Source organism: Neovison vison, chromosome 5, assembly GCF_020171115.1.
Source record: "Neovison vison isolate M4711 chromosome 5, ASM_NN_V1, whole genome shotgun sequence".
NCBI classification, from domain to species: domain Eukaryota; kingdom Metazoa; phylum Chordata; class Mammalia; order Carnivora; family Mustelidae; genus Neogale; species Neogale vison.
This window is the reverse complement of record NC_058095.1, coordinates 155,313,876-155,338,872: the sequence shown is the minus strand read 5'-3', so window position 1 is coordinate 155,338,872 and position 24,997 is coordinate 155,313,876. Positions and strand designations below refer to the sequence as shown.

The following is a 24,997-nucleotide window of genomic DNA, read 5'->3' as shown; positions in this document are numbered from 1 at the left end:
TCCCCCACCTCAACATTTTCACAAATCTGAAATGCAAACCTGTCTTAAAATTATTGGCAAAGCGTTCACAGTGATGGTCGTTGTCTTCAAATACGTGACCTTGGTTATTTCTAGTTAAATAACTGGACATCTGCAATCCATGAGATTGAGTCAGCAAGCCATTTAAGGTTCGTCTGCACAGGGAACGTGAGTCCTGGTGTGACCAGAAGACTTTCCACTGATACCGTATCTTATCAAGAAAGCGTCAGCAATGTCTGCGTGGAGTGCGGGTTATGAAATTTTCCTTTTATGTATCATGCTTTTGATGTCAAGTATAAAAACTCTGTGCCTAGTCCTAGATCCCAAAGATTTTCTCTCATGTGGTTTCTAAACTTTTGATGGTGTTATGTTTTACATGTAAATCTTTGGTTCATATTGAGTTCGTTTTATACGAGGTATGAGACTGAGGATAAAGTTCGTTTTTGACGATGTCCAGTTGCTTGTTCTAACCCTATTTGTTGAAAATACCATCTTTCTGCTGAAGTGCTTTTGCTCTTCTGTTAAAAGTCAATTTGGTGCGTTTGCCTGGGTCTCTTTCTGGGTTGACTGTATTTCATTGATCTTTTTGTCTTTCTTCCCCCAATTCCACAAAGCCTTCATTACTCTAGCTATATAATAAGTCTAAAAATTGGGTAGACTGATTTCTCCCATTTTATTCCTCTTTTTAAAAATTTGTTTTAGTTGTTCTGGTTCCCTTGCATTTCTATCTAAAATAGGAGCCCCTGAGAGGCTCAGTTGGTTAAGCACATCTGCCTTCTGCTGAAGTCATGGTCCTGGGGTCCTGGAGTCGAGTCCTGCGTTGGGCTCCCTGCTCAGCGGGGAGTCTGCTTCTCCCTCTCCCTCGGTCCCTCCCCCCGCTCATGCATGTACACTGTGTCTCTCTCTCAAATAAATAAATAAAATCTTAAAAAGAAATCCTAAAATGATCTCATCTACATGTACAAAAACTTTTGTTGTTTTTTTTTTAAATAGGAATTTTATTAACTGTGTGTATTGATTTGAGAAGAATTGATATCTTCACTATATTTGGTCTTCTAGTCCCTGAACACATTTATTTAGATATTTCATTTCTTTCTCTGGCAGTGTGCAATTTTCAGCTTGAGGCCCTGCACATGTCTTGTTAGACTTAGACCTAAGTGTTATACCTTTTTTTGAGCAATTATAAATAGTTTTATATTTTAATTTTGGTATCTACATTTTCATTGCACATAGGAAGCAATACAAATGATTTGGTATATTTATTTTATATTCTGAGACCTTATCAGAATCATTTATTCTAAGGATATATTTGTAAATTCCTTGTAATTTTCTAAGAAGAAAATTATGAACTATGAAGCAGGGAGAGTTTTGTTTGTTTCTTTCTTATCTGTATGGCTTTTATTTCCTTCTCTTGTTTTATTGTCCCGGCTAGAGCAACCAGCACCTTGCCAAATGAGAGTGCTAAAAGTAGGCATCTTTGCTTGGTTCCCAGTTTTGTAAGGAACTACATTCAGTCTTCTGTCACAAAGTATAATGCTAGCTGTAGCTTTTTTGTCAATGTTCTTTACCAAGTTGAGGAAGTTCCCTTAAATTCCTACTCTTCTGAGGGTTTTTTATCATGAAGGAGTGTTGACTTCTATCACTTTTTTTGCATCAAATGGTACTATCCTGCGATTTTTTTCCTTTGCATTCTGTTAACGTGACAGATTATATTGAACCGTCCCTGGAATAGCCCTCATTTGGTCATGATGTCTCTGGATCCTTTTGCTAATATTTTTTTCCCTAAAGATTTTATTTATTTATTTGACAGAGAGAGACGTAGCGAGAGAGGGAATACAAGCAGGGGGAGTGGGAAAGAGAGAAGCAGGCTTCCCGCTGAGCAGGGAGCCTGATCATGATCTTGAGATCATCCATCCCAGGACCAGGACCCTGAGATCATGATCTTGATGCCTAAGGCAGAGGCCTAATGACTGAGCCACCCAGGCTAATATTTTTTAAATATTTTGCTAATATTTTTAAAGGTTTCTTATATCTATATCAATGAGAGATAGTGTTCTGTAAAATTTTTTTGTAGTGTGTTTATCTGTCCTTATGCCAATACCACGCAGTCTTGTTTACTCTAGCTTTGTTATTTTCAATATTATTTTGGTTATTCTGGAGCCCCTGAATTTCCACAAGAGTTTAGGATTAGCTTGTCAATTTCTGCAAAAGCAGTAGGTCTAATTTAGATAAGTATTGTGTTGAAATCTGTACTGCCGCCTGTTTTTATATGGCCCATAAACTTGGAGTGGATTTTACATTTTGAAAGTTTTTAAAAAATGTTATTTATTTGTTTGAGAGAGAGAGAGAGAGAGAGATAGCAGGAGCAGGGAGGAGAGGGAGAAACAGGCTCCCCACTGCAGGCAGCTGGATGCGGGGCTTGATCCTGGGACCATGAGATCATGACCTGAGCTGAAGGCAGATGCTTAACTGACTGAGCTACCCAGGCAGCCCTCTTTTGAAATTTTTTTTTTAAAAAGATTTTATTTATTTATTTGACAGAGATCACAAGTAGGCAGAGAGGCAGGCAGAGAGAGAGAGGGGAAAGCAGGCTCCCTGCTGAGCAGAGAGCCTGATGTGGGGCTTGATCCCAGGACCCTGGGATCATGACCTGAGCCAAAGACAGAGGCTTTAACCCACTGAGCCACCCAGGTGCCCCTGTTTTGAAATTTTTAAAAAGAAGAATAGTACTTCATGTCAAGTGAAAATTATATAAAATTTAAGTATCCAGGTACATAAATAAAGTTTTATTATGAGCCATGCTCATTAATGTACATATTGTCGATGGACACTTTGGCAATATAATGGCAGTTACAACAGAGTCCCTGTGACCTACAAAACCTAAAACACTTATTGCACAGTCCTTTACAAAAAAAAAACTGGGGGACTCCTGCTTTATCTTTATTTGTTTATTTTGAGATGGACAACGGCAGGAGGGGCAGATGAAGAGAAAGAGTCCCAAGCAGGCTCCCCGTTCAGCATGGAGCCTGCCATGGGGATCAATCCCACAACTCTGTGACCATGACCCCAGCAGAAATCACAAGTCAGAAGCTCAATCCACTGATTTAGACTACAGCAAAGACTAAATAGTAAATAATGCCTGAAAGTTCCCCAAAAATTGAGGCCTAGGACTATGGCCAGGGGCTGGGATTTCCCATTTCCAAGGGTTTTTGTTGAAACATGTCTACACCTGATAGAACTGGGTCTTAAACTCTTTTTTTCCTAATGTGCTATGTAAATACGGAAAGTGAAAGGCCAAGCTCATAGGTGGGAAGAAAGAAAGGAAGGAAGGAAGGAAGGAAGGAAGGAAGGAAGAAGTGGAAAGGAGAAGAGAGGACAGGGAAGGGAAGGGAAAGGAAGGAAAAAGCAAAAGATGAAAGACGAACATTCTGGGCGTTGATAGAGCTGTATAGAATTCAAATTTTTTTTTTTTAAGATTTTATTTATTTATTTGACAGACAGAGATCACAAGTAGGCAGAGAGGCAGGCAGAGAGAGAGGAGGAAGCAGGCTCCCTGCCGATGCAGGCCTCGATCCCAGGACCCTGAGATCATGACCTGAGCCGAAGGCAGCGGCTTAACCCACTGAGCCACCCAGGCGCCCTAGAATTCAAATTTGAAGCTGGAGGGACCCTAGTGATTCTCTCATTTTTACCGGTGAGGACAGTGTGATTCGGGAAGTCTTCCCCCAAATTACACAGCGTCTGATTCCTGCAAAAGACAGTGTGCTCATTTTTCTCCAGAAAACGTTCTGAGCGGCCCCGGGGGACATGTGGAAGCTTAAGGAGAGAATAACGACCTTCGTGAGCGGACTGCCTTTTGAAACTATCATTCCTGGCATGGCGGGTGCAGGGCTATTTTGCACGCGCTGGAACCTGTAATTATGAGGCATTGATAATGCACCTGACAGTTCGGCTGTCGCCTCATTTTAAAGCCCGCGGGCTGCCGAATCCCCCGGTTTACTCTCCGGGTTGCTCCGGGGAGCAGCCACGAGAGATCAGAGAACAGAGTTTCGATCTGGGGCGTTTGAAGTTGGACTGTTACTTTCATGGGTCAAAATATATTCTTTCTTTGTGCGAACCCAAAGGCGCGGTCCCCCGTTGGCTTTCCGCGGACTGCTCCCCGCTGCCCCGCAGCCCACAGACGTCACCGCGGCCGCTCGGGGTCCCTGTGGTCCCGAGCGAAGACTCAGCACCCCCGAGAGGATGACAGAGATTCGGCAGCTGCCAAAGGAGGGCCCGAGCATGAGAAACCTTTCCATCAGGCTAATGAAACCTGTCAGCGACAGCAGGGACCCAGATCGTGCTCTCCCAGAACGCAGGAGGCGTGCAAGAGCCGCCAGCTGGAGGGAGGAGGGGGAGGCAGGGGAAGGAGCAGAGAATTCGTCGCGCCGGGCTCTAGCAGGAGGAGCGGGAGTCGGGGCTGGCTGTCAGGAAACCAGAGATGATCGAGCTATGGTACAGCCATTGGCCAGCTGCCGACTTTGTTGTCTGGTCCTTGCTTCTAGGGTGCGCCTTCTACAGAGAGGGGTGGCAGAAGTGGGTTTGCCTATGTTTCAGGACCCCTCTGTGCCCTGCCCTTTCCCATGCCTTGGGAAGACCCTAGCAAGGTGTTCATGGGGCCTGAAGGTTTTTGAAACTCGTGGAAGGAGGATCCTTGAACGGCAGTCCATTAAGCCCACTGGGTCTCTCCACCTCGGCTTCCTTCATGGACAGTTTTGGGATTTGCTAAGGGAAGGTTGAGTTAGGAATACACCATATTAACTGCAATTTAGAGAGTTGTTTTGGAACATTAAAAAAAAAAACAAACCCACACACAAGAAACTATAAACTCTTATTTAGATGTCTATAAAGGGTAGTTTATTCTACATTCTTTAAATTCTTTTATTTAAAAAAGGAGAGGGTGCCTGGATGGCTCAGTCGGTTGAGTGTCTGCCTTGGGCTCAGGTCATGATCCCAGGGTCCTGGGATCCAGCCCTGCTCAGCGGGGAAATCTGCTTCTCCCTCTCCCTCTGTCCTTCCCCTCCCCCCTCATGCTCTCTCTTGCACTGTCTCTCTCAAATAAATAAATAAAATATTTTAAAAAGTAAAAATAAAAAAGGAGAGAAAATTCAGTTAAACCTTAATGGGATATGAAACCAAATAATTAAAAGGAGTGATTAAGTCAATAGAAGTTATTCTGACATCAAAAAGGAAAGCATGATACAAAACTTTCAGATCATACTGAATCCAGTCACTTGCAATGAGGAAGGGATATTCTACTGAGAGAAATAAATGGCATTTGGATTGAGAATCTGATTAATGAAGAGCTGTGAATTATATGAACTCATTGGAAAATAATTTTAAACTCTCATGTATTAAACATGAAATATTGAGATTGATAAGGAGAACATTAAACTCTTAATACTCCAATACAATGAGGGCACTGATGACAGACTGACTATTGAAGACAATCAGTTCAAAGACCTTGACACAAAGAAACCTTAAAATCCTCTGAAATCTTACAGTGCATGTATGAAAGAAACTTAGTGCTTCCTCCAGATCTGATGAAATCCCAGAGAGTTCTAAGGCGTGACTAGCAACTAATTGCAAAGTTCAGAAAGACTTCTCTAAATTATCAATTATAAAAGAATTTCAAGGAAGGATAGTTAAGAAAATACTGAATTTTCTTTCTATTCTTGCTATAAAATATATCACAGAATCATTGCCTTTTGAAGAGACTATCTGAGTGTATGAAGACAAAAACTATAGGGAAAAAAAAGTATTTTAGAGATGCAGGAGGAATTTCATTAAGTGACAACATTGCTATTTTTCTGAAATTTGTGATGTTTGTGTTGGATTTGGTAGCTTTTAAAAATAGTCCTTTGTGTGATCTTTCCTTATACTAAATATTCACTCTTTGGCTGACATGATATAAGTATAAATACAATATTTATATTTAATTGTATAATACAAGGTATATAAATATAATATTTATGTTTATATATTATATAATATATATATATTTTTTACATTGTATTCTTTATTCTTTAGCATAGTTTTTTTGGTAATTAACATATGATGTATTATTTGTTTCAGGTGTACAAGTCTGTGATTCATCAGTCTTACACAACACACAGCTCTCACTACAACATGTAACCTCTCCAATTTTTTCAAGATTTATTTACCCGTTTAGAGAAAGGGAGAGAGAGAGAGCATGCATAAACTGGGAAGGGAGGAGTGGAGGGAGAGAGACAGAAAATCATCAAGCAGACTCCCCACTGAGCACAGAGCCCGACAGGGGGCTCGATCCTAGGACCTCAAGATCACAACCCAAGCTGAAACCAAGAGTCAGCCGCTTAACCCACTGAGCCACCCAGGTGGCCCCCCCACCCCACCGTTATGAAATTTATAATTTTGTATTCTTTTTCTAAAAAAGTACCTCTATAAGCTTCCCATATATATATATATGGGTTAATAGATAATTATATAATATTAATTTATAATTATATTATATTAATTATAATTAATATTATTTAATAGATAGTATATAAATATATATTATATATATATTTAAATTGTGGTAAGATATACGTAACATAAAATGTACCATCTTCAGCATTCTTAAACACACCATTCAGTGTCATTAAGAGCATTCACACTGTTGTATAACCATCATCATCATCCATCTCCAAAAGCCTTTTCATCCCTGTGAACTGAAACTCTGTACCATTAAACACTAACTCCTTATTCCTCCCTTCACCCAGCCCTTGGCCACTACCCTTCTACTTTCTCTGTCTGTGTGGATTTGACTACACATCTTACAAGTGGAATTATACAATATTGGCCTTTTTGGGGACTGGTTTATTTCACTTAACATGATGTCCTTAAGGCTTGTCCCATTGTTACCTGTATCAGAATGTCTTCCCTTTTTAAGGCTGAATTGTATGGATACAACACATTCTATTAACCCATTCATCTATCATTGGACACTTGAGTTGTTTCCCCTATTGGCTATCATGGATAATACTGCTTTGTACCCATGGCAGTACAAACACCTGTTTGAAATCCTGTTTTCCATGTTTTTGGTTATATACGCAGATGTGGAATCGCTGGATCCTGGGGTAGTTCTTTTATTAATTTTTCGAGGAACCACTGTACTGTTTTCCACACAGCTGTCCGACTCCCACCAGCAGTACAATGAGGGTTCCGGTTTCCCACATCCTTGCCAACACCTGTTATTTTCTGTGATTTGGACAGTAGCCATCCTAATAGGTGTGAAGCCCTCAATATATTTTTAAGTTCTGGCTGGGATTTGGTTTTGCTGGGCCAACATTTCTATAGCATTATTGTTTCAGTTCTTTTCATGGCCACTGCCACGGTCATGGGTGGAACACGGTTTGGCCAAGCCTCTCAGGATGACTGCTTGGTGCTTCTGAATAGTCTTGGTTTCTCCTTTTCTCCTTCTTGAAGTCCTCGTCATCCGTTTATTCAAACTTGCTTTTGGGTGATGTCATAGATCCCAGCGTTGTAGGTTTATTGTTTATTTCTGCTTTTAGAATTTACTGTATGCACATGCATTTATCTATCCCATGAGTCAAGAGGATCTATTCTTTTCTTTTTTATTAACATATAATGTATTATTTGTTTCGGGGTGCAGGTCTGTGAATCATCAGTTTTGCACAATACTCAGCGTTCACCACAACATATACTCTGCCCAGTGCCCATCACCCCGCCACCCCCTCCCTGCCGCCCTCCTCCCCGTCCAGCAACCCTCAGTTTCTTTCCTGAGATTAAGAGTCTCCTTTGGCTTGTCTCCCTCTCTGGTTTCATCTTGTTTCATTTTTTTCCTCTCTTCCCCTGTGATCCTCTGCCTTGTTTCTCAAATTCCTCATATCAGAGAGATCATATGATAATTGTCTTTCTCTGATTGACTTATTTTGCACAGCATAATACCCTCTAGTTCCATCCATGTCACTGCAAGATTTTGATTTTTTAAAAAAGATTTTTATTTATTCATTTGACAGAGAGATCACAAGTAGGCAGAGAGGCAGGCAGAGAGAGAGGAGGAAGTGAGCTCTCCACTGAGCAGAGAGCCCAATGTGGAGCTTGATCCCAGGACCCTGAGATCATGACCTGAGCAGAGGCTTAACCCACTGAGCCACCCAGGCGCCCCAAGATTTTGATTTTTTGATGGCTGTGTAATAGTTCGTTGTATATATATATAAAACCCCTTCTTTACCCATTCATCTGTCGATGGACATCTGAGCTCCTTCCATAGTTTGGCCATTGTGGACATTGCTGCTATAAACATTGGGGTGCACATGCCCGTTCAAATCACTACACTTGTATCTTTGGGGTAAGTACCCAGTAGTGCAATTGCTGGGTCATAGGGTACCTCTATTTTCAACTTTTCGAGGAACCTCCATGCTGTTTTCCAGAGTGACTGCACCAGCTGGCATTCCCACCAACAGTGTAGGAGTGTTCCCCTTTCTCCAAGTCAAGAGGATCTATTCTGTGTACTTATTCATTCTACCATGTGCCAGAAGACTTTAAAGTCAGTCTGTCTAGTGTCTCGCTGGCATGAAAGCTGGTATTGAAGGACCTGGTGCTAAAACATGGAACTTCACCTTTGCTGGCTAATGAACAGCCGCCACCCGCTAACTCTGAGCCTACGGCTTTGGTCTTCTAAAGGGAAAGGGGCCCTCCAGGACTGTGCTTGGACGGACCCCTGGGCTCTTGAAATTCTTTTGGAACAAGAGGCTCCCTATTTTTATTTTCCACTGGACTCTGCAGACCGGAGCCAGTCCTGAACAGAGTACATGGATGATGGCAAATTAGGCAGCTAGTCCTTAACAGAATCATTGCCCTTTTAGACACTGAGGTTTTTTTTCCCAAGTGAAAAAGGAATTTTTTTTTTTTTAAGATTGTATTTATTTATTTATTTATTTGTCAGAGAGAGAGGGAGAGAGAGCGAGCACAGGCAGACAGAGAGGCAGGCAGAGGCAGAGGGAGAAGCAGGCTCCCTGCCGAGCAAGGAGCCCGATGTGGGACTCGATCCCAGGACGCTGGGATCATGACCTGAGCCGAAGGCAGCTGCTTAACCAACTGAGCCACCCAGGCGTCCCGAAAAAGGAATTTTGCCTTAAGATTTCCTCTGGGTCTAATTCAGGGATGCCACACCAGATTCCCTTTGGCTCTGCTCTTCCACTATTTATCCTGGCCAACATTCGTCCAGAGCCCAAGCCTGAAAAAGGCATCTAGAGATCAACATTTTTCTGCTGTGAGAAGAGGTGTATTTTTAAGAGACATAATAATCCTTTCCTAACCCCAATTTTCCTCCGATTCTCACTTATTTTGTTGTTGAAGATGCCCTCCCATCTGTTTAAACTCTGTATTTTTATTCTTTCTTTTTTGAAGAATTGTGCAAATTGTGCTAAATTAATCTTTTTTGAGGGAAACTGGCTTTTAGATCCTATCTCCATTCATCAATTCAGGTAGACATTTAAAGATTAAGCAGAATTCCTTCCTTGATTTCTTCTGTTTTAGTTCATTCAAGAGCCTTCTCTATAATGGAAATCATTGAGAACAAAGCTCTAGTTACCTCCTCAGATATGGCCTAGAGACACCAGTCCCATCTTACCTGTTTGCAGAGATAATAAGTCACCTCGGAACACATCCTTATTTGTGTTTATACACTTCATCTGTGACATGAACTTTAGCTTACTTATCTTGCAGGAATATTGTGGGAATTCATCTGATAAGGTCAGACTGGGCTTCAGCAACAGCCTTTTTAAACCAAACTAATGGGTATGCATTCACCCTTATTATATATGGTCGTTACGTGATTCTATCTACTATACCACTAATAGGTTGTTGATAGTCAATGATAGTAAAGACAATTTTCATTCAACGTCAGCCACTGACTCTCTTTCATTAAGCGATGACACGACGAGCTTAGGTGCAGGACGAGCCCTACAGAGTGTTAATGGTATCCTGGATGACACGTTCCAGACCAAGGATGAAATAAACAACGTGTTCCTTTGGCGTCGCTCAGTCTTTGAAGATTATCAACAATGTTCACAAATAAAAGCAAAACTGCTGGTGATGAGCAGTTAAAAGAGGATGAAAATCTGAGGCTAATTCAAAGAAAAAATGAGGGACAAGTTCCTGATGGAGTTTCTCCTGAGCCTCGGGCGGGTAGTTTCACTGCACAGCCTAGACCCTCTCTGTGTGTATAGCAGATAGCTCTGGTGACAATTTCTTCGAACACTTCCTAAATATTTAACAGCTAATAACTGTTGATCATTTAGCGCCTCCCTTGCTTTTTTTTTTTTTTAAATTACCTCAATTCCTTGCCAAATCGTCTTCCTTTTTGACTTACTGGACTTCCATATTGACTGTCTCCTGCACTAGAATACAGGCTCCACAAGGACAGAAATTTTGATCTTTCAAAAATCATGCTATCGGGGCACCTGGGTGGCTCAGTGGGGTAAGCCTCTGCCTTTGGCTCAGGTCATGATCTCAGCTCTCTGCTCAGCAGGGAGCCTGCTTCCCCTCTGTCTCAGCCTGCTGCTCTGCCTACTTGTGATTTCTCTCTCTGTGTCAAATAAATAAATAAAATATTAAAAAAAAATCATGCTATTTACCCAGTGCTTAGAATTACACATAGCACATAGTAGATGTGCAATAAATGTTGACTGAATACTTTTGTGTCAGTTAAAAACAGATGAGGGTATGGGGCACCTGGGTGGCTCAGTGGGTTAAAGTCCCCGCCTTCAGCTCAGGTCATGATCCCAGGGTCCTGGGATCGAGCCCCGCATCGGGCTCTCTGCTCAGCAGGGAGTCTGCATCCCCCTCTCTCTCTGCCTGCCTCTCTGCCTGCTTGTGATCTCTGTCTGTCAAATAAATAAATAAAATCTTTAAAAAAAGTAAAAAAAAAAACAGATGAGGGTAAAGGTAATATTCTACAGAAATAGTTACTTCCTAATGCTATCCCTAATTATCATTTTTAAAATTTCATACACATGACAATGAAAAGAGTAAACAATTTGTATTTTGATTTAGAAAATGACAGATCATTCTAGATGAACTAAGCAATATTTCAGTAACTCAGAAAAGAGTAAAAAATCAAAATAGGATAAAAGCAAAAAATCTGAAGGAAGAAATCCTACAGGTCACCCCTTTACAATTTGTAGAAGTTGCTAGAAGAATCATTTTACTAAAAATTCCTTACATTTTGTTTTTGTATTATAGCTCACCTATCCTTCACCTTTCATGATAAATTTTTGTTTGTTCAAAAGAAATGTTGATGCAGATGGAATTTTTTTCTCTGTTGGGTGGCAGAAATTGGGATTGGGGTGTCAAGATAAGTGAAGAGAAGGTGTTGGTTAACACTTCCAGAAACCTGTAGTTTTGTGGAGAGAATAGGCCAGGACAAGAAGTTTGGTTATGACACTGATATCTCGGTTAAGTGTTTTACTTCCTCCATACCCTCACAATGCAACATAGTGGGGACGAATTTATGGGTTTAAAATTTTATGAAGAGAGAAACTACAGGAGGTGCCAGATGTGTCACTGGGTCTACCATTAGGTAAACCGCTGTGTTGAATGCAAGTACTTCATAATAAATGTGTTTTAAACATTACAAAATAGAACTGGTGGAGCGCCTGGCTGGCTCCGTCTGTAGAGCATGTGACTCTTGATCTTGGGGTTCTAAGTTTGAGTCCCATGTTGGGTGTAGCGATGACTTAAATATAAAATCTTAGGGGCACCTAGGTGGTGCAGTCAGTTAAACATCAGACTCTTGGTTTTGGCTCGGTCATGATCTCAGGGTCATCAGAGGGAGCCCTGCATTGGGCTCCAAGCTCAGTGTGGAGTCTGCTTCAGATTCTCTCTCCTTCTCCCTGTGCCCCTCCTGCTTGTGCTCACTCTCTCCCTAAAATAAATAAATATTTAAAAATAAACTAAAATAAATCTTAGAAAAATACAAGTGGTAAAATAAAAATATTTGGTCATATTTTCTTTCAAGGTAACACCCCTGTACTTCGCTTGGTTACTGAGGTCACTCTAAGCAACCAGCTCTATACAAATATTTGGTTGCAAATGGACACAGTCTGGGCAGTTTGACAAATACAACTCTAGCCGTCAGACTGTTCTCTGCAAGTTCTTTTCCCCATCCTTTATGTAAAATATTTGTATTTTCTCATTTGATATGTGGAAATTTCTTTCCACGCTTTCTTTCTTCCATCATCTGTAGTGTTTTCACAGTTTGCACTCATGGACAAAACCAACCCAAGCCCACACTCCCGATTGTCTTTGAAGAGCTAGGAAGCCCCATGTTTCAATGAACTCCAGCAAAAAGCTGCAGCTTTGATATGTAGTCGTGCCTGTAGTCTGTGAAGGGATCCCACCCTGGAATAATGAACACAGAGCAGATTCCTGGGGCCCACATCCAGATCCCCCAGCACGGCAAGGCTTCCTCCCCAGTCAGACCAGCTCCAGAGTTTCAGAAATCAGATAAGTTCACTCCAGTGGAATTCTTCTTCACTATCCACCACCCCGAGAAACACGAGGTACAGTAAATTTGGAGGAGCTGATAATGAACTCTGACTTCTTCTGAGTTCATTTGCCTACCCAAGGCCAGAACCATTTTTGCATCAGGAAAGAAGAGGAAACTCTAACCACTCCAGAACAAGGTCTCCGCTTCCCTAGGGTTACCAGGATAACCCCCAAGAGCCCTGAACTCGGACTGGATTCATTTTTGATTGTTTATTATGAAGGTGGAGAGCAGGATGTGGGACTTTTCTCACGATCTCAGGGTAATAGATGGTTAAACTTAGGAAAACACATAGTTTGATACACTATTCTGTAAAAAAGTGCTATAGAGTATTTTAGGGATTTAGAAGGAAGTCAGGCAATATCTCTCGAAACAATTCCTGCAGACTTTAAAAAAAAAAATGCAATATGGATTCCTTGTCCTAGAAAAATAGTAGGCAACTATTGATGCTGTCTTTCATTTTATTTTTAAAGATTTATTTGTTTTAGAGAGAGAACACACACATACACACACGCACACACACGCACACACACATGCCCGAGTGAGGGGAGAGGGAGGAGGTGAATCTCAGACTCTCAGTTGTGTGTGAAGCCTGAGATGAGGCCCGAGGAAGGGGCTGGTGCAGGGCTCTGCCCGGAGCTCCATCTCACCACCCATGAGATCATGACCCATGGATTATGACCCAGGAGATCGTAATCCATGAGATCAGGACCTGAGTGGAAGTCACAAGACAGACGCTTAACTGACTGAGCCACCCAGGCGCCCCTTGATGCTGTCCTTTAAAGAAAGGTAAATAGAATGAATCTGGCTGGTGACAAATTCCATCTTAAAAACAGGGTTTTTTTCCTTTTTTCTAGCTAATTTAATAGCCCCCTCTTACTGTATTATTAGTTTTGTAGCAAAGCAACTATTTACTATAAAAAGAGTAGCTCAAACATGAAATAATGTTCCATGCTATAGTCTAAAACAGTTGAATTATAAATACTAATGATTATGAGAAATATAGGAGACAACTGGATATGGTCATAATAATTTCATATGTGAAAGGATGTTGAATGATATTCTTCTAAGGGTACATTATGTACATTCTGCCACAGTAAAAAAACTCAGTCTATTCTCCATCAGATTGTAAGAAGCTTCACAATTGTGTTATCATAAATATTGATCTCAAGTAGTGCCTTATATACAACAGAGGCCAACATATTTTTTGTAAAATAAAGGACTCGACTTTTGTATGGAAAAAAATACAACAATAATAGGTACTTATTTTAAAAAACTCAATCAATGCAAGGATAAAATAAAAAATGACTCTCTAGATGCTACAATCCACAGGACTGCCTAGTCTTTACAGTTGCTTTTTATCTATACCCATAACAGACATGCTTCTTCAAGATATAAGCAGGAAAAGAGTTTGAACTGATTATGTATCATTAAGGTACCTAGAAATCCTAAAAGCAAACCTAATAAGGAAATGATGCAGTAAGAGGTTATGATCAAAACACGGAAAATGCTTGAATTATAAGGATTTGGGTGTGGTAGTTATTCAGATGCAAATTTTCCGAACAGGCTGCGATTACATTTCATTCCTACTACCTCCTAGTATCATCCTCAACAGAAAGGAAACTTTTCTTCTTATGGCTTCAGAACAATAAAGATGGGTTACTTCCTGAAGCTAAAATAGATGAATGTCTCTTCCACGAAACCAATACCAGGCGTCTCCATTCCACACAGTGCCCTGGCCTGGAGGAGGCACTCACCCTTCTATAAAGGGGTGACTCCTCTCTCATAAGAGTTAATGCAGTAGTAAAAACTTACACAATTCTAGGTCTGCTCTGGTGGGGATTTAAAAAAAAAGGAGCCTTTGGTAAGTGTATTTATTTATTTATTTATTTGGTCAGTGTATTTATATCCAAGGACGGCTGTAATAAAGAACCACAAACTGGGTAACTTAGAACAACAAAATGTATTCTCTAGACCTGGAGGCTAGAACTCTAAAATCAAGGTGTCAACAGGGCCATGCTCTGTTCAAAGGCTCAAGAGAAGAATCCTTTTTTGTCCCATCCAGCTTCTGGTGGTTGCCAACAATCCTTGGCATTCCTTGGCTTGTAGACGCATCATTCCAATCTCTGTCTCTGTTGTCACAAAGCTTTCTCCTTGTGTGTCTGTGTCTCTCCTCAGAAGGACATCAGTCACTTTAGTCCAGTATGACTTCATTTTAGTTATTTATTCAAATACTTTTTTTTTTTTTTAGTAATCTCTATACTCAGCTTGGGGCTTAAACTCACAACCCTGAGGTCAGGGTTCCTGACCTGTGTTCCTGTGTTCCACAGACCAAGCCAGCTAGGTGGCCCCAGTATGACCTCATTTTCACTTGATGACATTTAACTTGATTTGCAAATAGGGTGCAAAGAACCTATTTGCAAATTAAGACCACATCACAGGTATCAGGGCTAGGATTCCATATGTCTTTTTCGGAGATGCAATTCAACCCAAACAGTAAGGAACAGGCTTCTGCTCAAACTTAAACATGAGAAATGTCCCGTTTATTAACAACACAATTCACCGGGGGAAAATAAAAGGCTCACCTTTGGGTTGCTGGGAAAATCCGCATTCCTGGGCTTAGTTCGCATATTCCATGCTTCCTTCTTTGACTGCAAGAACTTGCATTTGAGGGGCACCTGGCTGGCTCTGTCAGTGGAACATGTGACTGCTTGCCTTTTTTTTTTTTTTTTTTTAAAGATTTTACTTATTCATTTGAGAGAGAATGTGCAAGTGAGCAAGCAAGAGATCACAAGTGGCAGAAGGAGAGGGACTGGGAGACGGAGAAGCACGCTCCCTGCTGAGCAGAGAGCCCCAGGCAGGGCTGATCCCAGGTGACCTGAACAGAAGGCAGACACTTAACTGACTGAGCCATTCAGGCACCCTGAGCATGTGACTCTCAATCTCAGGGTTGTAGTTTCGAGCCCCATGTTGGGTATACAGATTACTTAAAAAAAAAAAAAAGAAGGGGCATCTGGGTGGCTCAGTGGGTTAAGCCGCTGCCTTCGGCTCAGGTCATGATCTCAGGGTCCTGGGATCGAGTCCCGCATCGGGCTCTCTGCTTAGCAGGGAGCCTGCTTCCTTCTCCCTCTGCCTGCCTCTCTGTCTACTTGTGCTTTCTCTCTGTCAAATAAATAAACAAAATCTTTAAAAAAAAAAAAAGAAAAAAGAAAAAAAAAGAACTTGTACTTGATTAGACATTGGGGCGCCTGGGTGGCTTTCAGTCAGTTAAGCATCTGCCTTCAGCTCAGATCATGATCCCAGGGATCAAGCTCCACGTCCAGCTCCCTGCTCAGTGCAGACCCTGCTTCTCCTTCTCCCTCTGCTGCTCCCCATGTTTGTGCTCACTCTATCTCTCAAATAAATAAAGTTAAAAAAAAAAAAAGGCATTGTCAGTAACTACTGCCAGCACCTTACACTCTGCTTCCTAAACGAAAATCTGCCCATTCTAGAAGCTAACCAGTTAGTAAGCAAGCATGGAATTTAGAATTGATAGAGACATGGGTGAAATTAGGAGAAGGTTTGGGGGAAACCCTTCACTTTTTGGACATACGTGCTCTCTCTTTTCTTTAACTTACATATTTCTTAGAACAAAAAGGGAAAGGAAGAAAAAAAGAAAACCTCACAACAAGTATGCTTTTGCTATTGTTTTTAATTAAAAAAAAATTCATAATCGGTTTGCCTTCTGTGTTAGTATATACGGTTTAGAGAGCCAAGGTAACACAGTGGGGTAAAGGTTTGTGCTGCTTGGGACTACTTCAAGGAGTTGAAGCCCGAAGGGAAATATTAATTTAGGATTCTCAGACCAGGATCTAACAGTTTAGCTAAGAAGGGAGCTGACTACCCCTGGGCGGCCCAGAGGTGTGAATGCGGGACGTGCCTGGTCACACAAAACAGCGCAAGCGCCCCCCGAAGGGCAGGGAGAGAGGGGCCTGCACCCGCCGCACAGTGTGGGGGTAATCCGGTTCCACGCTAGGAACAGGAGAGGGCTGGGAAATGTCTAGGCTATTCCCTTAAATCGCTGAGGAGGAAATGAGTTATTGTGAATTGTTTTTATTACCATTCATGACTTGTTTCGTGTATCTTTTAGCCTGTCAGGCTCACTCAGAGCCATATCCTGCATTCCAACCTCCTAGGAAAATAATCCAATCCAGCGAGCTTCTGTTGAGCGCTAACTGCATGCCTAACCTCCAGTCGTATTATGCGCCAGACCAGCCCGTGAAGTCCTGAACCGCGGTGTTCTGCTTCCTGCATGAGACTGGGTTTCCCCTACCCCTTTAAGATTCCAAGCTAGGCCAGTGTTTGGCTTTCTGGTGGGGGTGGCCAGAAATGGACGGCCTCCTTCCCTGCGGGCAAGTAGGCTTCGACGCCTCAGGGAACTTGGGCTGGAGCTGTGGCGGCGACTCCCCCGAACGCCTGCTTCAAGATACCACCGCGCGCTGCGGAATCCGACCTGGCAGGTGAGGAGCTGTCCATCAGCAGACAGTAGGCGTGGTCTGCACAGACCGGCCAATCAACGGAGCCGCCTATCCCCGCCCCGGGAACCCGCCCAAACCCAGACGACTGAGCATGCGCTCGCGGCCCAGCTCAAATTCCTCCCCCCCTCGTACGCTTTCTCCCCGCCCGGGTCAGACTTAGGCTGCTTAGGGTTTCCTCAGAAAAGAGGGGAACAGGGGACAAGGTGGTGGGACCCCGTAGGGATGGGAAAGCTGTAAAGCCTGTGTGAGGAAGTTCCCGAGATGGGTGGCTGTCGCTAGCAGCCGCCAGCTCCTGGGTTGCGTTGGGCTCGCAGGCCGGCGCTTCTGGGTTTCCCGGGCTCCGAGCCTTGCGGTCCCGCCCGGCCGCCGAGGGGCGGCAGGAAGGCATGAGGTGTCGCTGCAGCCTCGCGCAGGTTATTTTTCCTCAGTTTATAGGAGAAATAGGCGAGGCTCCGAAGTTTCGATCCCGCCCAAGGTGACGCAGCAGGTCGCCGTTGCGGGCCGGGGTCTGCGTGACTCGCAGCGACTGTCCGGGCCCGCGCCGCCCCTCGCCCGGGGGCGCTCCCGGAGGCTCCCCGCCGTTCGCGCTACGCCCCTGAGGGCTTTTAGGCCGAGAAGCGCCGCTGCGAGAGCGTGTGGCGCTCCCCGCCGGGTCCCGGACAGGGCGCTCCATCCGGCTCCGTGCTCTCCGTGCCGCATCAAGTCCACCTTCCCGAAACCCCAGAGCCCCGGGCGCACGGGGGGCGTGGTGCCACCGAGCCCGCTCCCTGCCGCGGAGCGTGGGGTCCCACTATACAGGCGCGGGTTTCGGGGACTTGGTCTCGCTCCAGCGCCAGACCGTGCGCCCTGTCAGCGGCGTGCGCGGCCTTCACCTCGGGTCTTCGGACTAGCGGCCCGGGAAGCAGAGGGGTCGGAGGTGGACGCCCCACCCGTCCGGCAGCCCGCGTCCAGCCACCTCGCTCCGGCGCCGAGCAGCGCCTGCGGGGCAGACCTGCCGGGCCGGCCGTCCCGCCGCGCCGCCCCTCCTCCTCCTCCCGCCCCGCCCCGCCCCGCCCCGCCCCGCGCCGGACACCCCGCCCCGAGGAGGCGGCCCGGCGAGCGGCCGCGGAGGGAGGCCGGTGGCATGGGGGTGCCGCCACCGCCACACTCACGGTCGCCCCTAGCGAGCCCGGGCGCTGCTCTGAGTGCGGGGGACCGCGGACGTCTCCCGGGGCGCCTCGGGGCGTGACACGGTGCGGAGGGCGCGGCTCGGGTTGCGCCGCCAGGACGCGCGGCGAGCGGCAGAGGGAGCGGGCGGGCGGCGGCGCCGGGAGCTGCGGGCGGGCCAGGCCGGGCGCTCAGGGCGCACCTGGCGGCGGCGCGGCCGGGCCGGACCGCGGGAGCTGGCGCAGCGGCGGCAGTGACGGCGAGGATGTCGCAGCCGCCGCTGCTCCCTGCCTCGGCGGAGACTCGGAAGTTCACCCGGGCGCTGAGTAAGCCCGGCACGGCGGCCGAGCTGCGGCAGAGCGTGTCGGAGGTGGTGCGTGGCTCGGTGCTTCTGGTGAGTGCGGGACCACGGACGGTGGGAGGCGGGCGGGCGGCCACCTCCTCCACGCTCCTCTTAAGTCGGTCGGGCCCAGGCCGAGCTGCACGACTCTGCCGGGTCTGTAGGATTAAGAGGTGGTGGATGCTGGACAGGAGAGAGGGGAAGATCCTGGAGGGCAGCAACTTCCATATCCCCACCCCGATTCTGGGGTCCTCTTCCCACTGTTGCCCCTTCCCTCCTGGGAAATTTCCTGGAAGTGAGGGGGTCATGTCCCTCAACTCCGCCCCCCCCGCCCCCCTGCAAGTTTACCTTTCTCTGCTAATTGGGGCTTTACACTTCCTTGCCCCCATTCCTCCCGCAGTCCCCGGCTCTTCCGGTATATTCTGGAGGGTCTTGGCACCTGTGGCCTGGAGGGCTGCAGGGGAGTGGAGGTGAGGGCTTCTTTTTCCAGTCGGTAACCCGGGTGAGAGGTGGCCCTGCGCACCCTTAGGGTGGGCTGAGCTCCAGAAGGGAAGCGGTTCCGCCCCCTCCCCTTAAACCGGCTAACTGAGGTTTGGCCTCCTCTTACAAGGGTTAGGGGGCGTGATAGAAACCCTTGGTAATTTCAGCGTTGGTGCAGATTACCAAGAAGTTTGGGGATTTGAAGCAAGTGAAACAAGCAGCCCCAAGAGTAATCTGGTCGTAACAGAACATCTTTAAAGAATGGGCCCCTGGGTGTAGGAAGATGAAGTTTTAAATCGACTTTTCTGTAGCCAGGGCTGGCCCTGCTATATTTGGAAACACAGTACACCCAGATCACTTGGAAGGTGCAGGAGAGGAGCGACTTCTGACGGCAGCATGTTCTCTGGGGCAGCTGGAAACTTTTAGCTGCTCCTTGCGTTGTTGTTGGCATTTGTTTTCTGGAAAGGGGCTTGTTTGTGGGCGGGAGATTTGTGGTGTTTATTGGAGTGATGCAAGAAGATGGGCCTTGGAAGTGATTCTCTGTGCTTTGGGGTGCTGTGTGTGGGATATTGACCTGTGCAGGGTCAATACCCTGTGGGATATTGACCTGTCCTCCTTAACACAGGAGCCAAGGCATCGTTCTGGTGGCAGATAGATGCCTTTCCTGAGCAGACACAGGATGACATGAATGATGTTCGTGGATATTGGAGATGAGGCTATGCTGGTTTCCATATCCAGCTTGCTTAGTTTGATTTTTCTCTCAATTGATAGCTCTGCCAACTCACCCCAGATTCCTCAAACTCCAGTCAGTCTGCCAGTAATAAACAGGGATTTTATTTTTTCTTTTCTATTGAACTTGATCAGTTGATGGAAAGAGTAGAGCAGAGTTGGGAATAGACCAGAACCCGGCTTCTCCTCCAAAACCCAAACTGACTTCTCTTCCTTTGGTCCAAGGAGGACTCTGCATCTTCTTGACTTTTGCCATTGGGTGTATGTTAAGGATAAGGCCTGCAACATCTGTGATGTCTTTTCTGTTGTTACCTGAAATTTGGTGCTTTTCACCCTGGGGGATAATGTCCTCATTAGGGATTTGAGGCAAAAGAAGAGTAAGTAAGACATGACTATACCATGATTTCCAAAGTTCTGGCAGGCCTGACCTGAAGAGGAGGTACTGGTTTAATAACCATTAGGCTGAGCACGGAAGTTCCAAAATACGCACACACTGCAACAGCTGTAGACGTGCAGCATTCCTTGAGTACCTGCCCTTCCTACTGGAGGCGGCCTACTGATAGTGACCTGGTAATGTCTATTCCCGTGTATGACACACTTCTGTGTTACCTTATGACACTTTAATAGCACATCTGTTTTCCTTAGGCACCTTGCCCATGAACAGTCAGATGCCTGGCTGGTGTCTCAGCTCTTAGTGTTGTCTGTCAGTGGTCACTTCTCTGATGAAACTGGTGATGAAACAAAACAAATAAAAAAAATTGTAGGAAAGCAGGTGTCATCCCTGGGGCATTTGAGGGGCTCCCTGGCAGGGTGGGATGTGCATGGCAATGGTTCTGCATTGCAGAAGGAGGAATTTGAGATAGCATACAGATGCTAAAAATTACCCTTAAGACAGGTACTCTGCCACCACCTGCTTCTTCTCGCTGCTCCCCAATGTCCGTTAGGAAACCACAGCAGGTGCACCTGCCACAGAAGTTCTGGTTTGGCTTTAATCTAGGAGGATATAAGGAGGCCCCCCTGATCCTTGCGGGAGGCCGAACAGCAACCAAGCCAGGGGTTGGAATCCCATGGTCTGTTCATCCATGTTTGGATGGAAGTATTGCTCTGCTCTGTCTTTGATGACTTGGGTCAATGCTAATACAATGCCTACGTTATAGTAAAAACTCAATAAATATTCTTAACTAGCTGACCAATAAAGCAATTTTGCAGGTGGGCTAAAATTAAAAATGAATAGGGTATGAATTTAACTGGCTCTTGACATGCTTCTAGCTTTGGTGAGTGGCTGGTAGTGAGATCAGAAACAACAAAATTAAATAGTTCAGTGGGTAATAAAGGATGCCACTTAAACTTTAAAAGTGAGATGTGCTCATAAATATTTTTAATGTTTGATAGCTTCATTTTTCATAGGCTCAGTTTTGTGGGACTTTAAAAATGATTTTGTACTAATTTGAAGAGCTCGAAAGTAAACATACAAAAAAAATGGAGAGAATAGTATAATGAACCCTTATAATCCATCACACAGATTCAGTAATTAATGAGATTTTAACCCAACTTTGTTTTAAGTGTCCTGTGTGTGTGTGTGTGTGTATACACGTGTGACATTGGGAATTCCAGGCCTTTTGTTCTTTTACCCCATATACCTAGTATGTGTTGTTAAAAATAGGGATATTTTGTACAGAAATACAATGCCATTATGATAAAATTAATAAATAATCTGTTGATATACTCTTCAGGTTTCCCAGATTGCTTAAAAAAATCTTTAATAGGTAGTTTGTTCTAATCAGAATTTAAACAAGGTTTGCCGACCCTTTTGAATGTGGTTCGCACTTTGGCGAGACGTAGAATTATTTGTAATAGAGAGGACACTCTCTGGGGTCAGGGGTCCTGGATTAGTAGTTTAGACCATGGGCCCTGGAGTCCCATGGGCAGTCTTACGCACGTAACTTATCCTTGCTGTGCCTCAGTTTCCTCATCTGTGGAGTGGAAATAATTCTGTATTTTTTTTAGGGTTAGTTGGGAAGATTAAATGAGTCCTATAGATAAAGCTCTTTGACAGTGCCTGGCACATATTCTGCCAGCTACTTAAGTTATGCTGGGCTGTCGCTTAACTTCTCTGAACTTCAAAGTTCTATATATTTTAAAGATTTATTTCTTTATTTTAGAGAGTGTGTAAGCAGGGGGAGGGCAGAAGGAAAGAGAGAGAGAGAGACAGAGAGAGGTAGATTTCCCACTGAGCATGGAGGAGCCTAACATGGGTCTTGATCTCACAACCCTGAGATCATGACCTGAGCCAAAATCAAGAGTCAGATGCTTAACCAACTGAGCCACTCTGGTGCCCCAGGCTCTATTATATTAAACGAGGGACTATACTAGATTGTTCCTAGAGTCCCTTTCCTTATCAGCATGCTTGAATTCTAAGATGCTTTTATATGAGAAGGTAAAGGTACTGCTACTAATGTTCTTGACTATAGGAAAAGTGATTTATGATTTTTTTTTTAGATTTTATTTATTTATTTGACAGAGAGAGATCACAAGGCAGAGAGGCAGGCAGAGAGAGAGAGGGGAAGCAGGCTCCCTACTGAGCAGAGAGCCTGATGCGGAGCTTGATCTCAGGACCCTGAGATCATGACCCGAGCCGAAGGCAGAGACTTAACTCACTGAGCCACCCAGGTGCCCCAGTAAGTTATGATTTTGGGTAATGAAAGAAGTATCCCCACAATTCCAGAATTAGCTTTCCATGATTTAGAATAGTCAGGAGGGCAGCACATTCAAAATAATACGCAAGCTCAGAAGAAAAACTTCCTTGAACAGGGTTGAATTGTGATTGCTTTTGGAGCTCCCAAAGCATTTTACCTTGGGTCTTTCAGATTCATTAAAGATAGCATCATAATGGCCTAGATCTAACAGTATGTCACCCAAGGCCTAAAAATATCCTTTCTCTAAAAAATTTGTGTGAATATTATAACACAGGCCTTTGCATGGGTTTACCAGCCATATGCACTTGGATGTTGATGCCTAAGTCACCTGGCTTCTGACTTCCTTGCTCATCTTCTTAGTATGCTCAGCTTCTAACTCTCCTTCCATGCTCCTTGGAGATCCAGTGGTGTGAAATGAAATGAAACCAAGTTGGGTCACTCAGTTTCCTTTTGTGTTACTGGAGGGGAAGGGACAGAAGGTGTGGGATGATATTCTCCTGGATTACGTGCTTGGGGACTTTGTCACCCTCGTAGGTCAGTCAGTTCAAGGTTCCAGTGTTATCTGAGGTAATGTGAGACCTAAGTGGTGGTAGTCTTTGAAATCCTTAGGAAGGTAGAACCTCATTTTGGCTGTAATTTTAAATCAGATATGTTAGTAAATCGACAACTGAACTGGCCTGAGCATCACCTCACTGTCTTTCTCCACCCTCTGGTCCAGTCTGAACAAAACAGAAATGTCCCAAAACACAGGAAGCTGGGTGGAGGCCCATCTCCAAGTAGATAATCAACAACAGGTTCTGTTTCTTTGGTTTCTGGTCCATTTGAATATTAGGAGATGGGAGGGCATTCGTAATGTCTTGAATCTGAAAAGGGAGGGAAGGAATTGAGAAATCCTGTGGATTGAGGGCCTTCTCTGTGCTAAGACTCTTTGCTGGGTGCTGACGATGAGGAAAGTCCTCGCCTTGAGGGTTTATGATCTAAACAGGTGGACAGGTCTGTAGTTTACAAAAAAGTCGGTCACAGTGTAAGGAGCACATTTAAAGGGTCAAATGGCTGGCCCCATGAATAGAGGAAGAGGAGATGACAGAGAACTAGCGTCCATGGGAAAGTGTTCAGAAAAACTGAATTGGACCTGGAAGATGTGGAGATAAGGGGTACTTTTTTGTTCCAGAAAAGAATAAGAGGTTGAACTAATGCTTAGAATGCGGGGTAAGCCAAGAAGGAACAAAGCAGCTTGGGAAAAGAGGGATAAGTTGTAGGAGGAAGGGAAAGAAATTTTGAGAGGTACATTTTCTAATTTGGGGAACCGTTTCAGTGAGTGGCTGAGAGGATACCACAAAATAATTCTTTTTCTTTTCTTTAAAAATTTTTTTTGACAGAGGGAGAGAAAGAGGGAGGAGGGACAGAGGGAGAGAATCTTAAGAAGGCTCCACACTTAGTGTAGAGCCTGACACAGGGTTTAGTCCCATGACCTTGAGATCATGACCCGAGCCAAATTCGAGAGTCAGATGCTCAACTGACTGAGCCACCCGGGCACCCCTTCCTTGTCTCTTTGAGACCTATTTTAGGAAAGAGGTTCATAGCAGTCTGTGAATATATACTTCTTAGAGACATCTTCTCCTAAGTGTAATCTTGGGGGTAAATAATGTGATGAGTTTGTGTCATACAGGCCCAGTGACAGGGAGAGAAAGGTTTCTGGCATGAAAAGAAAACCCCGAAATAGGCCTCAGTGTGTAAACATTTAGGGTATCATGGGAGGAGTAGTCAAACATGGTGGGTGCACACCATTCAGGAAATGCTGCTGCAAAAAACCAGTGTTTATGCTAAAACCCAGCTTTTATACTAAAATAAATTATAACTAACTGTAAGAGTTACGTGTGAAATAAATAAAAGAAGTGGGGATGAATAATCATGTAAGGGTGGAGTGGGATTTTTAAAGTGTTAAAGTAAAGGGAGAAACCAGTTTGGTCTGGGGCTTAGGAAGCAAGCTGTGGCTTTGCCACTGGTGAGCTGAGGCCTCCAAGCAGGTTACTACACTGAATCCTCAGTTTGCTCTTTTGAGAGTTGGGATTATTAAACATTATTATCTTAGAGTTTTTAAAATAAAGATTAAATAAGGTCACGTATTTAAACCATTTAGTAGTTTTTAGCAAATTTCAGGTCTTGATTATGTTAATAAAGGAAAAGATTGGTTATCTTGACTCAGTATATCTGGATCCAGGATTCATTGAGCACTTACTGTATCCTAGGACCTGTGTTAGGGCTTCATGCATGGGATGGTAAGTCACCACAACTTGACACAGCTGTAAATGGAGGGTCTCTGTCTAGGACCACATGTTCCTCACCGTTCTGCTGATTGCCTTCCCATGTAAACCCTCAAACCTCTGTTCTATGTGTAACAAGTAGTACCATAAATTTGAAAGTCAATAAACTTAGAAACACGATGTACTCTATTTGTCTATATCCATATCTCAGTCACAATATTTTTAAAAAATCT

General features: G+C 44.3%; 1 protein-coding gene across 5 annotated transcripts in view; it reads left to right on the top strand.

Annotated features, from left to right (window-relative positions):
- Positions 1-18,500: 18,500 nt before the first annotated feature.
- DOCK9 (dedicator of cytokinesis 9) overlaps positions 18,501-24,997 on the top strand; it is a 279,424-nt gene continuing 272,927 nt past the window's right edge. For all 5 annotated transcript variants that reach the window (XM_044250022.1, XM_044250019.1, XM_044250010.1 and 2 more), the window contains exon 1: positions 18,501-18,649. In XM_044250022.1, the coding sequence (XP_044105957.1) occupies positions 18,521-18,649 (129 nt within the window). In that variant the 5' untranslated portion in view covers positions 18,501-18,520. The remainder of the gene's footprint in view (positions 18,650-24,997) is intronic.